This window comes from Sycon ciliatum, chromosome 2, assembly GCF_964019385.1.
Source record: "Sycon ciliatum chromosome 2, ocSycCili1.1, whole genome shotgun sequence".
NCBI lineage: Eukaryota > Metazoa > Porifera > Calcarea > Leucosolenida > Sycettidae > Sycon > Sycon ciliatum.
In genome coordinates this window covers 4,379,751-4,396,330 of record NC_088644.1, presented here as the reverse complement: position 1 = coordinate 4,396,330, position 16,580 = coordinate 4,379,751, and the positions used below count along the sequence as shown (strand labels likewise).

At 47.7% G+C, this 16,580-nt stretch overlaps 1 protein-coding gene across 4 annotated transcripts in view; it reads left to right on the top strand.

Annotated features, from left to right (window-relative positions):
- Positions 1-15,116, top strand: part of LOC135808336 (uncharacterized) — a 28,623-nt gene extending 13,507 nt beyond the window's left edge. The window contains exons 6-13 of one of the 4 annotated variants that reach the window (XM_065321509.1): positions 910-1,161; positions 1,774-1,803; positions 3,514-3,558; positions 4,943-4,975; positions 6,512-6,652; positions 7,738-7,774; positions 8,709-8,754; positions 13,498-15,116. In XM_065321509.1, the coding sequence (XP_065177581.1) occupies positions 910-1,161; positions 1,774-1,803; positions 3,514-3,558; positions 4,943-4,975; positions 6,512-6,652; positions 7,738-7,774; positions 8,709-8,754; positions 13,498-13,665 (752 nt within the window). In that variant the 3' untranslated portion in view covers positions 13,666-15,116. The remainder of the gene's footprint in view (positions 1-909; positions 1,162-1,773; positions 1,804-3,513; positions 3,559-4,942; positions 4,976-6,511; positions 6,653-7,737; positions 7,775-8,708; positions 8,755-13,497) is intronic. The other 3 variants (XM_065321512.1, XM_065321510.1, XM_065321511.1) reach the window with 3 other exon arrangements.
- The last annotated feature ends 1,464 nt before the right edge of the window (positions 15,117-16,580 follow it).

The following is a 16,580-nucleotide window of genomic DNA, read 5'->3' as shown; positions in this document are numbered from 1 at the left end:
CAGAGCTCCCAGCTGTACCACCTTGTTAGGTCTCTCCTCAGCAGAGCTCACAGCTGTACCACCTTGTTAGGTCTCTCCTCAGCAGAGCTCCCAGCTGTACCACCTTGTTAGGTCTCTCCTCAGCAGAGTTCACAGTAGCTACCTGGACCTACAGTAGCTACCTGGACCTACAGTAGCTACCTGGACCTACAGTAGCTACCTGGACCTACAGTAGCTACCTGGACCTACAGTAGCTACCTGGACCTACAGTAGCTACCTGGACCTACAGTAGCTACCTGGACCTACAGTAGCTACCTGGACCTACAGTAGCTACCTGGACCTACAGTAGCTACCTGGACCTACAGTAGCTACCTGGACCTACAGTAGCTACCTGGACCTACAGTAGCTACCTGGACCTACAGTAGCTACCTGGACCTACAGTAGCTACCTGGACCTACAGTAGCTACCTGGACCTACAGTAGCTACCTGGACCTACAGTAGCTACCTGGACCTACAGTAGCTACCTGGACCTACAGTAGCTACCTGGACCTACAGTAGCTACCTGGACCTACAGTAGCTACCTGGACCTACAGTAGCTACCTGGACCTACAGTAGCTACCTGGACCTATCACAATGATGTCTAGTGAGCTACAGAGATTTTTTTACTCTTTTCTTATCAAGCATGAGTTAAAATAAGGTTCCCACTAAGAGCGCATCGTTTGAAAGTGTAGATTTTTAATAAATGTTTCGGCCGTGTTGATTCTTGTGCAATGGCATCAGTGCAGGAATCGTCTTCTTTTTTCTGGAGATTATGTTCACCACCTTGTACAGTGCAATGTGAGCATAGACTCGGTCGTAGGTCTGTGTGACTGTAGTTTGTAAGGTCTGGACTAGGCTGACTGGGCTGACTGTTGTTTTCACTCTGTATAGAACCGTGCGCACCAGTGGTGATGCAGAACTTCGGGCCGGACAGCCTGTCTCTACAAGTGATCTATCCGTGTGACGGTGGTAATGCTGCCACTTGCACCATCATAAGATCTCCAGACGGCTTCTCAAGCGACATGTGTACAATTGGACAGAGGATCAACGTGAACGACAGTACTGCCGTCGTAGGCGTGGTGTACACATATACCATCACGATAAATAATGGCTTAGGGCCAGTGTCCACAACGTTCAGTGCAAGTAAGTTTTAACTTGAGCGTGTGATGTGTCTGTTGTATTGCCAGAATCATAATTAATAACAGTTCATACCTGCAAAGTAATAAGCCATATGATTTTGAACAACTTCACTAGCCACTTTTGTCTTGTGTGAATTGAAGATGGAGGATGTGCAACACACACTTTAAACAGATTCTCAGTATACAGTTGGGCATGCCGCTGGTAGTCGTGGCAGCATGGTTAATGCCAGTCAGCTCATGTGTGAAGATGGGCGGCCACCCATCTATGCCGCATAAGACCAAAGAGAAGGCGCAACTGAGAGACAGAATCCGACCACAGCCATGTTGCACCAAAAGGACCTTAATTAACAGCTGTGCCATAGCTAGCTGTCTAGGTGAATTTTTTGAAATCACAACATTGTAGCCTGTCATATTCCCTTCCGAGAGAAATACAGCTTGGAGGTTGTTAGCGGTACCGGTACCCAATGGTCTTTTCGTTACCTGTACATGTGCATCTTTGAGATTATTTCAGCGCGATTTGAAATGTCCCTAACGGAACCATCAATCTCTGCGTGTATGTGTGTGTGTGTCTCTCTCTTTCTCTCTCTCTATCTCCCTCTCTCTCCCGTTCCTGCAGGTATCATGACCGCACCCCCCTCTCCTACAAGTAAGCTGAGTTTGTCAATCTGTCTTCGTGTGGTGAACGAAATTGTGTTGCACTCTGTTCTTTCACTATCACACTGCTCAGTATAGCACTGCAAAGTTCTTTCATCTGCTTGACCCCAAACTGTAAACTGACTTCTAATTAAAATCAGCTGGCGACTGACACCAACATCTGTACTTTAGTCCGGGCATGCAAGTTTCCACTTTTGGGGTTAGACTTTCTGTGTCCCTAACTACAACTATACATGCTATTGATTTCCGGCTCTACTTCCTGGTGAGTGTGGTGAGGCTGCATTTTGTTTTTACGGCTGGCAGGACATATGCTTCGTAAAAGCAGACCCTGTGATTTGAGGCGAGCGATCGCTCTCGCGCGCCATCGCACGCCTTATTTTCTTGGAAGGTGCACTTTTTGTCGCGCGCCTGAAACTATTTTTGGCTTGCATGCATGCGCATGTACGCTTTTCGGAGTGCAGCGCAACTCTACTATGAGTCTATGGCGTCAAGTGCACTCATCGATCCATGCGCAGGAACTGTGCCCGCGGTGGAAATTCAGAAAGCAAACGGGGTGAAGCTCATCAAGGGCTGTGACTCCTCGCATAAGGCAAGAGAATTCGTCCGTTTGTTGTCTGCCACTATGCAGAAGAAGATCGCAAGTATCATCTCTTCATCAACTGCATTTTCTGTGTTGAGCGATGGATTGCAGGCCCGCAAAACCAGAAGCGAGAAGGAACTCGTGCTTGTTCGTCTTGTAAAGGAAGGCGAGCCGGTTTTCTTCACCCTAGCCCTGATGAATGTAGACGATTACGGCGATGCGACTGCGAACAATTTGAAGACAGCCATCGACGATTCTTTTCGAGGTGAGGTGCACTAGTCACTGGTGCATCCAGAATTTTTTCTCGAAAAAACCGATATCAATAATGTGCTGTGTTGTTGGAGTGAGAATTTTTGGATCACTCTCCTACAGCTCGCCTGACACAGGCGAGGAGAGCGATAGATCACTCGCCACCTATTTTCAAATCACAGGATCTGTAAAAGCAATGTCATATTTTTCTTCGCTTCTGTGCGAGGAGGGTCTATTTTGTGGCCCGGACGTGGCCGTTTTGGCCAAACGCCTGCTGCACTAAATCCAGCTAACGACATGGCAGTTCTAACGATCTATAACTAACGTGTTCCTGGGACGTAACGGTTGATGCTCGCTCTGCAAGCCCATCTGAGCCAGTGCTGCGCTGTCGTTGATGAAGCAGGTAACCCAGTCTTGTGACCCAGTCTTGTGACCCAGTGGACACAGGGATATTGTGTTATCACCTACTAATATTCTAATCTGAGCAGTGCATATGTCTCATCACTGAGGTGTGCTGTGTCTAGCTGTGTCTCCTAAAAGTTCATTAATCAGTCCGTAAAGTGTTAATCAGTCAGTGCAGCGTGGTTAGTGCGTGGTTAGTGCGTGGTTAGTGCCTTTCTGTAAGATAATACTTATACATTATCGTTCTACGTTCACTCTCTAACACCTAATGTAGAAGAACTTGTGTTAGAGATGAGACAGAGGCAGACAGACAGACAGACAGAGAAAGCGGGGTGGAGAGGTTGGAGAGGGAGAGAGAGAGGGAGAGGGGGGGGGGGGGGGGGGGTTGAGAGAGAGGGAAAGTGCATGCATACCTTGGTTTGTTTGCTCGTGTACAATTGTTCTACTCACCCGCCTTAATTTCCTTTTCAGCAACAGTACAGCTGCAGAGTACCGGATTGCCGAATACCCCGAGTGGTGAGCTCACTGTGTTGTGTGACCAAGGGAGGGGGGGGGGGGTGGATGGGGTGATAGTCATGTACTCCTATCTCTCTTATCCGGACCTCCAAGTTACGGCAACCACGGTCTACCGGGCACCCCGTGGACGAGGTTTAGTGGAAATACCACTACCCCCTTGCCAACATTTGTGGAAATAGTGGCATCATATCCGCGATCTCTGGTCGTTCCCCATCAAAATGTATGCGATACAGAGTAACTGACGTTTCCAAGTTACGGGCAGTGTCTGGTCCCAGACTGGCCGGATAGGAGAGATATGAGTAGTCATACGGCACATGACGCCTCGTATAGTGTGCGTGGCTGATAGAGATAACTTAAAGAAATTGACTAATACCCGCAGTCTGATTTCACTACAACTTCATTCTCAGGTGGTTTTGTTCGAATGCTTTTTGACATGCACAGTATGCGCACACTAATTTCCCCGTAGCATGCCACTGCCACGTGTATGTCTGTCATTCCTCTGCTGTATGCTGTTCGGATTGCATAGTTGCTTTGCTGCAAGCTCGTTTTCCGTGAGATATCTCTGCTCAGATATATCCATCGGGGGCGACTGCAACCTACGACCGTGCATTCTGTCCGGCGGCTGTCGCTCCCTGCCTCGGGCGACGTGTTCATTGTCGATCGTTTGGTGATCAAATTATCACTGATGGGATATGATGTTGTGTGGACCTCTGGCTGCTAATCAGTTAATACTGTGAACATACGGCGTGTAGTCTGTGACGAACAGCTTCTCGTCTGCTGATTGGGTGGGTAATCAACAGTGATCAGGAGGAATCTGGACTATCTAGCCTGAAGTGTTGACGCTTAGCTACGTCTATGCCTGGCATTCACCCCCGAATAAGCTCATCCCTCTAGCCTACTTGTTCATAGTCTGTTGCACTTCTGCGACTGGAACTGCGCTTGCTTGGCACGAGTGCACTTTTAACTAGGCCACCTCTTTGGCTAATACTAATCCTAATGCAAGAGCCGCGTGTCTGGCCTTGCGAAGCGTTAGCCACCGCCGCCGCGCCACGCCACGCATTGCGCCTGCTAATACGATAACTGTTGATATCTCACTTCACTGCTCTGCAGCAGGTGCAATAATAACTGGGCTACTCAATTGATGGCTTTGCACACATACCCCACCGTTGGCCATGATACCGACCGTGACTAGTTATCGTGATGTGTGCACGAAGCAACCTGCTAATGGCATACCCTGCTATGACCCCAATGCACATAGTATCTATGCCATTGCCACTGTCATTACCACTGCCATTGCCATTTGTGATTGATTGCCTTTCTCTGTGCCGTCGAGCAAGTGTCCTAATAAAGTTCTCTCCACTCATCTCGATCGGTCTTGTTTCAGTGGCTCCTTCAACTATTCCTCCAACAGCAACTGGTGAGAGTAATGATTTTTCCTCCTTTTCTTTTTGTTTGTTTTTTGGTAAACAACTACAAGTACAACAATGATACATCATCATTCATCTTTTCTCTCTCTCTTTCTCTCTCTCTCTCTCTCTCTCTCTCTCTCTCCTCTCTCTCTCTCTCTCTCTCTCTCTCTCTCTCTCTCTCTCTCTCTCTCTCTCTCTCTCTCTCTCTCTCTCTCTCTCTCTCTCTCTCTCTCTCTCTCTCTCTCTCTCTCTCTCTCTCTCTCTCTCTCTCTCTCTCTCTCTCTCTCTCTCTCTCTCTCTCTCTCTCCCCTCTCTCCCTATCTCTCCCTATCTCTCACTCATCTGCGACATATCTGCAAGCCCTTCATTGACAGCACAACACAACGTGATGCGGCGCAATGCGCATTTGTAACTCTGATCGACGTACCGCTGAGTTTGACTGCTTGGCGATCTCCATTCAGCTTCCAATAGCCAATTTTCAAACTTTGCCCACATGATGCATTTGCCAGGGCAGGAATAGGCGTATCCTTCGCCTCTCGGGGCACAGTGTCATCTTTTGCCGATAGGGAAAACCTGGTGTCCGCACATTACCGGGCCTGCTGTGTAAGAGTGCATTGAAATGCTGGACGAATCGACATTAGTCCGGCATTTAATTTAATCGAAAAGCTCCTTGGACGAAAAAGACGAAGGTAATTCCAGACGAATATTTCTGCTTATACAGTAGAAGCCCGGACTACTATTCGCAATGCATGGGATGACCAGGTAGTGCCATGTATGGTAAGGTCAAGTGTGCGCAAAAACATCTCGTGCATGCACATATTGGTACATGTCCTGGTCGTGTGTACAAACTAACTCTGGGCCGGGTTGCTGTGAATATGAAAGTTTTAGAGATAAGATTGGAATACTGGTATGGAATGAAACAATAAAAGCCCCTCTCGAATAGAAGCCCCTCTTGAATAGACATTTGTTTTGAATAGAAGCCTGGTCAAAATTGGTATTTAAAAAATAGAAGCCCCAGCTTCTGATCGAATGAGTACGGGTAGCACTTGTAGCTGGACAATTTGCTCACCTTTACGACGAACTGCTTTAGGGTTGTGCGCGGCGCTTGTACATGGGTGTCCTAACAACTAATGCTTCGCTGAAATGAGGTTGCGATGTGATCCGAGTCTTTCGATGCTTTTTATATCAGGCATGATGTGCGTTGCACTGTTGCATTTATGGCCCGTCCAACTATCCCGGCTTTTTGTATCACCCTAATCCCGAGGCAGGTGCTGGGTGTGGACACTTCTTTCAGCTGTGCCAGCAGGGCTGTGGCCGGGTTGAAATTAAAGAGGGCAGCTGAAAATAGTTTGTGCATACAGTTAGTTGTACAAATGTGTGCCACTCAGCTGTAGCAAAGAACTGGCCCATTTGCCTATTGACTGGTGCCGACATGCAGGGAATAAATAGTACATGTAGATACATCATGCATGCTGTTGACCTTGATTGTGCGCCGGCTTTGTTGTTGCTTCTGTTCGTGTCGTCGTCTTCGTTGTTCCATCCAGTCACAGTCCAAACTACGAACGAGGCGATTACTGAGGAAGCGAGGGGTGGATTGTCGGGTGGTGCGATTGCTGGGATCATCATCGGCGTCATCGTTCTCATTGTCTTGGTCGTCCTGCTGGTTGTCATCATTTTAAGAAACCGTAAGCACAGTCAACTTCGCTTATAACGACACTCAGCGGGGCATCAGAAAGGTGTCCTTATTCGCAAAGTGTCGTTATACCCGAAGTCTTATGTATTACAGTAGGATGGGACTTTGCTCTGGGCATGGAAATTCTGTCGTTATTCGCGAATTGTCGTTATATCCGCAGTCGTTATTAGCGAAGTTGACTGTAGAACGCTTCGCCTAAATACATGTACAGCTGTGGCAAGTGAAATCCGACACTTGGCATAAGGGACTGCACCATGCAGTCTGCAGCCCTGCTTACGTACAGTACATGTGTTCCATACAACTTATCTTTATCTGTCTGATGACGAAACTCGTACTCATCACAGTCAAGGTTCAAAAGGTGCTGGCAAAAATGAATGGGGATTGGATACCAATACTTCTTATGTGTACTTCAGTACCATGTTTGTGAACTGTGTGTATCTACGCTGTGACCTTTCGATCTGTTTGGGATGCATACGGCTCTATAGTACAAATTAGGCGCAGTGCATTACATCATTGGTGACCATTTGTGGCGCTGTCCCGTATGGCAAATGGCGGATTTCACTTGCCACAACTGTACATGTAGCTGAGATGGCTTGTGCTGGATGCATGTAGCTGAGATGGCTTGTGCTGGATGCATTTAGCTGCTTTCAGCTGCTTTTAATAAATGCTGCAAGCACTGTACTGTATTTCATAATGTTTTGTAAAACCATGACAATACAACTCCCTGCGTTGCAGTCTTCTTGACCGAGAGTGTGTAACACCTGCTGGGTTGGACTCGCCTGACGCAATTCTCTTATTGCGTCGTTTTTTCTTGAAAGTTCAAGTGCGTATGCTTTTCCGCGCTTGTCTTGCTTTGTCTGCCGTAGCTGCAGTCTACGAGTTCTTTGCTCTTTTGATCTCTGGCTAGTAGCTACGCTTGGTGGCATCAGTGGACCAAATGGCCACGGAAGACTGATGTCAAAAATTGCTGGGAGATCGTCGAGTTGACCGCCGTGTGTGTGTGTGTGTGTGTGTGTGTGTGTGTGTGTGTGTGTGTGTGTGTGTGTGTTTCTGCTGTTCTGTATTTGAATACTGCAGGTGACAAGCCGTCAGGCAATAGCACTGCTGGTGTCAGGTAATCTATGCTATGCGTCTATTGTTATACTGGTGTGCTGGTGTGCTGGTGTGCTGGTGTGCTGGTGTGCTGGTGTGCTGGTGTGCTGGTGTGCTGGTGTGTTGGTGTGCGGGTGTGTGTTGACACAAGCAGCAGTGACCTGCACTGTGTTGTTGTTAGAGCTGAAACGAGTATCCCGGATATTCGAACATTCGTTCGTTTGGCTTCGCAGAACGAAGAGCTGCTGAATATTCGAACTGAATTTCTTCTGCACATGGGAAATTGAATTTGTGGGCACAAGTTATGCGATCGATTCCACCAACTAACCAGATTTTGTATAGTCAGACGTGCACAATCTAGCACAAAACTGACAGGGAGTACTGAGACATTTTTTCTTTTTCCCATATGCTACTACTTCGGTGCACGGAGTCTGTGTGAGCATGAGCGCAGTTCGCTGGCCACGCGCAGGCAGTCCACAGGCACGGTGCTAGTCTGCACAGGTGCGACCTACGTGCTTCAGCGCTGTTGTGTGCAAGGGTTCGTACTCTGCAGAAGTAAGCCGTGCCTCGAGTCCTCGACTGCAGTGGACATCCTCTGTGTAACTGATCGCAGGAAGTGAACCCACACGGATTTGTCACGTCTAGTTTTGCAGTGCTGTTACGAACCAAGATTCAACACAGGCGCTCGACACAAACACGAGGAGTCGCAGTACCAAGAGTACGAGAGTGCAGGGAATCAAAGTGTATGCTACGACTCCCTGTACACCATCAGCGAAGGGAAATGCTGCATTTGCCCTCCTACTTTGCTACACTGTCGAGCGTGTTTCTGTCTATTCGTTTTTTGGTGTTCAGACCCCACTGCTCTGTGCTCCTTTCCTCGCTTGCGATGTGTTCTTCTATTCGGCTTGTAACACTTGCTTTCGGTGTACCTGTGCTGGTGTTCTGTACCTGAACAGCTACCGCAAGACCAACACCCAGGCATCTTCTCCTCCTAAGGATGAAGTGAGTGTGGTATTATCACTTGCCTGATTCTACCTCACATATGACTTGCACAAAGCAGAACAACAGAGATCAACAGCTTTCTCGCGACTCCAAGTTTCGTGTTCAAAAACACTCATCAGACGAGTGTCTTCGAACACGAGACTTGGAGTCACGAGAAAGCTTTTGATTTCTGTTGTTCTGCCTTGTGTGTGGTACACTCTGCCCTTGTTTTAGGGTATTAAACACTGTTTGCAGCGAGGACCTCAGACACATTTTCACATATGACTGACTAACCACATGAGAGAGAAGAGCTCCAATTGAATCCCTACTTTCCGATGTATACAAAAAGCTCGGCTCTCTGCGCATGAAACATTTCCCCAGCAGTTTCTACAACTCTCTTTGTGACTTCTGAATCATACTGTCTTCAATGATGTAAAAAAGACTAAAAACAACAGTGTGGGAATGAAAGTTCCAATTTGAAGCTACAGGCTGCAGGTATTTTGATTGCTGCTGCTGACGATGGAGATGTTTCGCTCTGTATTCGGGAAAAGGATGTGAAGAAAACCTTGATTCCTCTTTGCGTCCCCGTAACGTTTGAGAAGCCTGTTCTTTCTGCTTTGCATTCACTCGAAGAAATCACATGAAATGTGTACAGGGAATTTTCCGTTCCGAATTTGGCAATGTTCTCACTAATTTGAATGATACTTAGCAGACGCACTTTCTTTGTGTGTGCCACACGTACGCGTACGAATCTGGACCCAAAACACGCGAAGCACTCTGACCCTAACCCAGCCGCCTGTTCTCTACGTCACTTGTCTACGTTTCACGTGGAGCAGGACCTCTCAGTCACGCAACGAGCGGATCAAATTTCGGCGATCACGCCAGGATAGATTGGTAGTGTTGGTCCAGTTACGCTGACAGATAATGGCCACGAAGAGAGAACGGAGGTCAGTGAGGGCTCGGGATACGCAGCAGAGTCTGCTGGGGGAACTGATATTGGTAGAGCAGGTTCAGCGAGTTGGCAAGGCCCTGGGTTTCGAGGGGAATCAACTCGCGCAGTACTTGGAGAGAAAGGTGAAAGAGAAGAACGCTCGAAAGGAGCGTGTCATCTAACAGGAGGAGACGCGTGCTCAACGCGAGCATGCGATACGAGTGGCCGAAGCAGAGTTGCAAGGGGAGCACTCTGCGGTGGAGGCTGAGTCTACCGGTAGACTAATGGACAGCAGTACTGTGCGGGTAAGGACAGCCCCAAGTACCAGGATTACGTTTCCATGGCATGAGGAAACAACGGGTGTATGTATTTGACCGAGCGGAGCTTGGACGGCGAGCGTCACTGGAGATCGGTCCGTCACTCCACCAGCCCGCCACTGTGGACAGTGCCGGGCTGGTATCAGCCATGGATCAGGCTGAGAAGGACCTGGTGGAGATGGAAATGATGTTGGCAAGGAAGGAAGAGTGATCACATGAGTATGCACTTTCTGCCAGTTATTGAAGCAGCAATCAGGCAGTGGAAAGTCAACAAGGTTGAGATGAGTTGTTGTTGTTGTTACTTTATTTTACTTCACCAGACTTACAGGCAGTAGAATGCCTTCTCACTAGACCAGGTCTAGTTCTCACGAATGATGAAGAATGTGAATGAACATGCTAAAGCCAATGAAAAACAAGAAATAGAAAAGAGGAGAAAAACTTGTGTTTTATATTTTATGACGGTATTTGTATGTGAGTGACAGTGATTACATGACAAGGGAAATGAGTGACCAACTGGGTGAAGGTAAACCAAACGTGGCCCATCTGGTGAATGGTGTGGATTACTGTAACGACCTGAAGCAGAAGGTCGTCAATGGCAACACCGCATTGGACAAAGAAGCCGGATGCACAGTGTCGGTGGCCTGTATCGAGGCGAAAATAGAACGGCGGCAGCAGATGGAGGAGCCACCAAGTGTAGCGAACCATAAGCGTGAGGGCCCAGTGAAGCGGGTGCAAACGCAGGACCTATTAGTTTTACAGAGGAAGGCTGACCAACGACCGGCTGAAAATGATGTGCTGGTAGCCATCAAGGTGGTGGAACTGTGGAATGTCCGTCGCAGGGTGCAGCGACAGGGTAACGTGCTCAGGGAAGGGTACAGCGACGATGATCAGCGGTGTGTGGCGCGCCGTCGTATTGATCATGGCGTGCGGAATATCAGAGTTGGTTGCGGTGCTCGTACGTCCGTCTGTTTAGGATTGTGATCCCCAGGAAGTCCTTTGGTGGGCAGTGGAGCCACGCAACGAGCAGTTGCCAAACTGAAAGGACTTCTTGCATGTTATTTTGTCGTAATTTGTCACAGTTGAATTTTCTCGGCTCAGTGTTACTAGTTTTGAATTATTTGCGTTCGATTTGTTTATTTTTTTATTTGGCACGGCTTTTCTGTGTTTGGTTGATGTCATGAGGTTCCATGGCTACACGGACTCTACTCAGTCGCGCATCCTTCTGCAGATCTGGCTACATTTTCGGTTGCACTTTGGATTCCTTATTATTTGATGCATGTAGATTATTGTGGTGCGCTGGCTTTATTTGCGCTGCTGCTGTGGGTGCGTTGTAGGTGCACTTGTACATGCACGTTCTGCTGATAGCGTTTTGGCTTTCGCTTGCGCTGCTTGTTTCTTCAATGTTTCCTTTTCTGGTTAGTTGTTGTTCCTCCCGTGAATGAAGGGTGGGTATATTTCTCTCTCGTTTTCATCATCATCATGTGTGTATTTCCTGTAATGTATTCGTCATGCACGTGCACTTGTACATGCACGTTCTGCTGATGAGAGCGTTTTGGCTTTCGCTTGCGCTGCTTGTTTCTTCAATGTTTCCTTTTCTGGTTAGTTGTTCCTCCCGTGAATGAAGGGTGGGTATATTTCTCTCTCGTTTTCATCATCATCATGTGGGCCAGTGCATGCAATACCGTGTCTAAGGGCAAATTTTTGGAATTTTTTTTCTTTCTTGAAAATCAATCACAGGGGTCTAGAGAACACCTCTGTGGAAGATAAAGTTGGATATCACATTTGAAAGTACATAGAGACCATGATTTCTATGGCATTGTCCAACATAGAATATGCCTCGTATAATGCATTATCTACAGTGTCGCTGAAAGAAGCAACAGTTTTGCGTATCAGCCTTTAGAAGTGGCCAAGACATTCAATGAAGGCTGCCGTGTTCTCCAGTCAAAACCGGGCAACGTTGTCCAGCAAGTTCTTGCGACGTTGAGCTAACAAGAACTCGCGTTCTTTTTGTGCTAAGACAACATGGTGACGGAGTGGCTTCGTTGCAGTATTCTTTTCATCCTATGCACGAGGCGGACGAATATCGTCCTGGAGCAGCTCACACTTGTTGCACACATCTATCCGTTGCGTCATGAACTCGATGGACTTGCACTTCTTAGTCCACACTGTGACAGATACACAAATATACAGTAACCCAAGGTTTGCGATTCACCAGACTGCTCGACAAGTTCCGAAAGGGCAAACTTGTAGGCGACAGATGTAGGTAAGTTTATGGGAGATTCCCCACCTCTCCCTCTTGGTGCTGCAGGCAAAAGGCGACTGAACACTAAGCTGTAGTTCAGAATAAACTGCTGCGCTCTGTCTCCCACTTCTGCACTAAATTTATTCCAAGGCACATTGCCAGATTTCCATGTGCACCAGGATGACAGCTATTGTTCTCCTTGTCCACTTGCACACAGTCATGTTCTGCCAACCACAATCATAGAGCTGAATAAACACGGTTCCACACACGATGTATCCCATCACAGTTTATCCAAATGTGATGCGCGTCCGTTCCGTTGCAGAAGCTGTCGACTGATGCACGACATGTCGACAGTCGACATGACAGGATCGTCATGCGTGCAGGGCAGCCAGCACACCAATATAAAAAAATGCCGAGGTCCTTGGATTTCATCGTCGTAATGGAGGATTGCGCTCGACGTGAAGCTGCTGAAATGGTAGTTTCGAACGCAGCCACAGCCTTCGAGAATCAGTGAGTCCACAGCGACAATGCTCTGAAGCGTGTCCTGCTCATCGTCGCTTGCAGAGTCCACAGAATCTCCGCCTAATTCATCCGCTCTCGACTCGCCTTCAACCTCAACGCAGGAGTCTTTCACTCCCGGATACTTAGCTGGGGCTTCGTCAGAGTCACTGTGAGCAGTACAGCTGCTAGTTGCCGACTGCTCCGACTCGCGACTCGCCAAATAAATTGTCGTCTTCCTCGTCGATAGTAAACCTTGCCGATCTCTTCTGACGCGCCGACGATAATCACGCGAGCGGCACAGCTCAACCGACGTGCTGCTCGGCGTCTGCCGCGAGTGTGTCTACTCAGAGGCCCTTCCTCAAGTGCTACTTCCAACTCCTCCTGCGCCGCCACGTCCATGATGATTGCTGCAAGTCGATCGCTTGTCGCTTCTCTTGTCGTCTTGAGATCGATTAGGAATGTAGATAAGATCCGCGATCGAGCCACAAAAAATATAACTCTTCTTTCCGAGCGATTTTCTCAAAATTCTGAAAGAAATCGGTTTCCCCCGAAGACACGTTTTCGCATGCACTGGCCCATGTGTGTATTTCCTGTAATGTATTCGTCTCTGAACTAAGTTGTGTGAGCCTTGTCGGTCGGATCAAAACCTCTCGATGGTGTTGTTAAAGTCGCCGGCGGCAGTGGTGCTGTTGTTGCTGCTGCTGTGCCCGCGGTTCCGGCTGCTACCTGTCTAATCCAACTGTGTTGTGTGCTGTGTTGTGTGTATGTGTTAGCTTCACTACGCAAATGTCGACCATGCTCACAAAGACGGAGCCAAGGGTGGAGCCGCCGCTGCTAACAAGGGAACACAGTCCACCAACTACGCCCCATTAGACTTTGACAAGTCTGGAAAGAAGGGTGACGCCGAGAATCCAGTAGGAGCTGCGTCCACTATAGTTTAGGAAGGGAGACTTGGTTCCCACTAGCGTGCACAATTGTGTTGCTGTGTGTGTGTGTGTGTGTGTGTGTGTGTGTGTGTGTGTGTGTGTGTGTGTGTGTGTGTGTGTGTGTGTGTGTGTGTGTGTGTGCTTTCGCTCGCATGTCCGTGCGTGTGAGAGATTCATCTATGTCCACGTGTTTCTTTTTCTTCTTCTTTTGCATATACCCCTTTCTTGTGCGTGTTCTGGGCCCTGCTCCCTGCTCCCTGTTCTTGTGCTGATCGCCCCGTGCCAACTAGTGGTACGTGCTGTGGTGGTGGTGGTGATGGTCGTGTGTTATGTCGACGATACCTCTGCTGTCCAAGCAGTGGTGACGTGTGTGTATGTTACGTCCATGATGCTGCCTTTGCTGTGCAAACCGCGGCTGCCTTGATCTGGCCCATGTACAGTCTCCACTCTGTACGCCATGCACCAGTAGCATGTACAGCAGCATCACTCTACGCCCAGCCCACGTTTCTTCAGCACATTGCCATGGTAGTGTGGATTCCCCAGTTGCAAGTTCAGGCTTCCACGCGCTCAGTAGTCTGACTACTTGCTTCCTTCAAGGAAGCGCGTGCTCCAGACCTGTGGCGAGGGGCCCGGTGAACATTGACCAGCGGTCCATGGCTTCATGTATGTGCTTGATAGCCCGTCCCGCTGCCTGCCATGATTGCCATCTTCCCAGCCGTTCCCCCCGATGCGCCCGCACTGCAAGAACCTTTCCGCTGGTCACTTCACTGCATGTGTTTGTTTAGGGACTTGCATGCGAAACAGCTGGAACTGCTGATGGCAAGGAATTCCTGCCACAATGCACATGCCTTACAGAATCGGAACCTGTGTTACGACAATAGAGATAGCTCAATGGTTTGACCTTGCATTACATATGTCGAGAAAGATTTGATGACAACCGAGTCTAGAGCTTTTCATTCCTCCTGTTTTTTATTTGTTTTTTTGCGTGCTTGTTCTCATTGGAGCTGTTGTGTATGTTGTTTGGCGCAGTTTTTGTTTTTTTTGCTTGATTGCAGGTGGCTGTCGCCTGCTGCAGCCAAACTGCTGCCCAATCTGCTGCTGTGCTTTGTGCGTATTTGCATGACTTGCATTCAATATTTACGTCATCGTTTTCCCGTGTCCTGATGCGCCTACAAACGCAAGTGTCATTCTGTTCCTTGTGGCGCTACTCCGCTCCTGCTCATCCATCGGCTTCATTTCTGGTAACATTTCTCGTAATAGGCCCTCTTCTTCTTTTTTTTACATCCTTCTCTCTCCATATGGTGCACCCTGCGTGCTCTTCGTTTCGTCCACTGCTTAGCACTTTTTTAGCTGTTTGATGCTGCACTCAGCATTAAATTTTGTGTTTGTGCACTCAACACTCCACCATCTTGCATATCATGCTGGCCACTTCTTTTTACGGAAAAAAACTGCGCTTCATAGTGTCACATACGGTGTGTTTCTGAGATAGAAAAAAGGACCAAGGAACTACAACCGTACCGTTGGTCAGTGTCGTGCAATACACGGTGATCGCATGAGCTGATTGTCAAGTAACTGGTGGTGTTAGTGGACATCATAGCGTGACTTGTAGTTCCTTGGTCCTTTTTTTCTATGCAATTATCATTGGCTCTCCATCCGAGTCCATTCTTGTTTCTGAGATTGTCATTTTTGTGCAGAAACTTGTGGTGAAGATTACTACAATGTCATGTAGTGTGTGTTTCGCGAAAGGCTCTTAGCTTTAGGTCAGATCTCCTGAATCTTGGAAAAGAGCTTAGCAGAAAAGAGGCTGGTCACTAGAAGGAGAACAACTTCATGGTTCGCGAGAAACTCGGTTAGACCCAGCGAAAATCCCACTTGCTACATGCGTCCATGTTGGAAGAAACCCATCAGTAAAATACATGTACAAGACTAGTAAAGTTCTACATGTAGTAAACAAGGAAGAGGGAACAGATTGAGGATTTGAGATACCAGGCTAGTACGAGGTGATTTGGCTATTTTTAACATTTTATTTTGGTGTTTCTCTGCTCCGGATGGCTGTATCGAAACATGGGTGGTGGCAAATGAGAGCCAGTTTATCGTAGATCAACATTGACCAGAACATTTGGTGCATATAAATTAATTCTCCCTTCCACGTCGGTATAACTAGTGGTGGGTGCTTTGCCATTTTGTGTAAAATGTGTAAAATAAGCCCCTGAATGGACGAGGAGGGCAGTGAATTGCTTCCGCAGGGCCTTTGGACGACGTCAGGCCGTCTTGCCATCACTAAAGACAATAATGAAGAACAGTAGGTCACGGAATACACTCTGTGAGAACGAAAACATGGTTGCGATGCTATGCTACCTATCCAATTCTACCGTATTACACAGCCACTAGTTACAAATACAAAAACACGGCTTTCGCAGCATACAATGCAGTTGACAGATTAATTTTCATCCACTGGCAATCCTTGAAAAGTTAAGTGATATCTATCAACTTCAGAACATTGATGACCGAATATCCCAGTTAGTGATGCCATTTTACAAATTTGTTAAAAAATGACACCAATTATTTGAATCCTGAGAATACTTTGAAAGTAGGACATGATTCAGGACACTTTCCAAAGTGGGATCATTCCCATTTTTTAGACAACGGGCATGAAGGATAGCACTTCCACTTGCAACAATTCATTTAGACGTAGCTTGCCTAGAAGTGGCTGAAAAAACGTCATTTTACAACCATGTTAAAAAAAGCCAAATCACCTCGTAGTAGTACACTGTCATGTAGATCTCACTTGACTGACTCACGACTCCCATCCAGATAAGAGCACACGAGAAGTCCATCGAACATTCCACTCGGCAAACCTGCAAGAAAGCACCATGACTCCCTGCTCGAAATTTATCTGAGTAGGAGATCGGCCCTCGCGACAGGCTAGC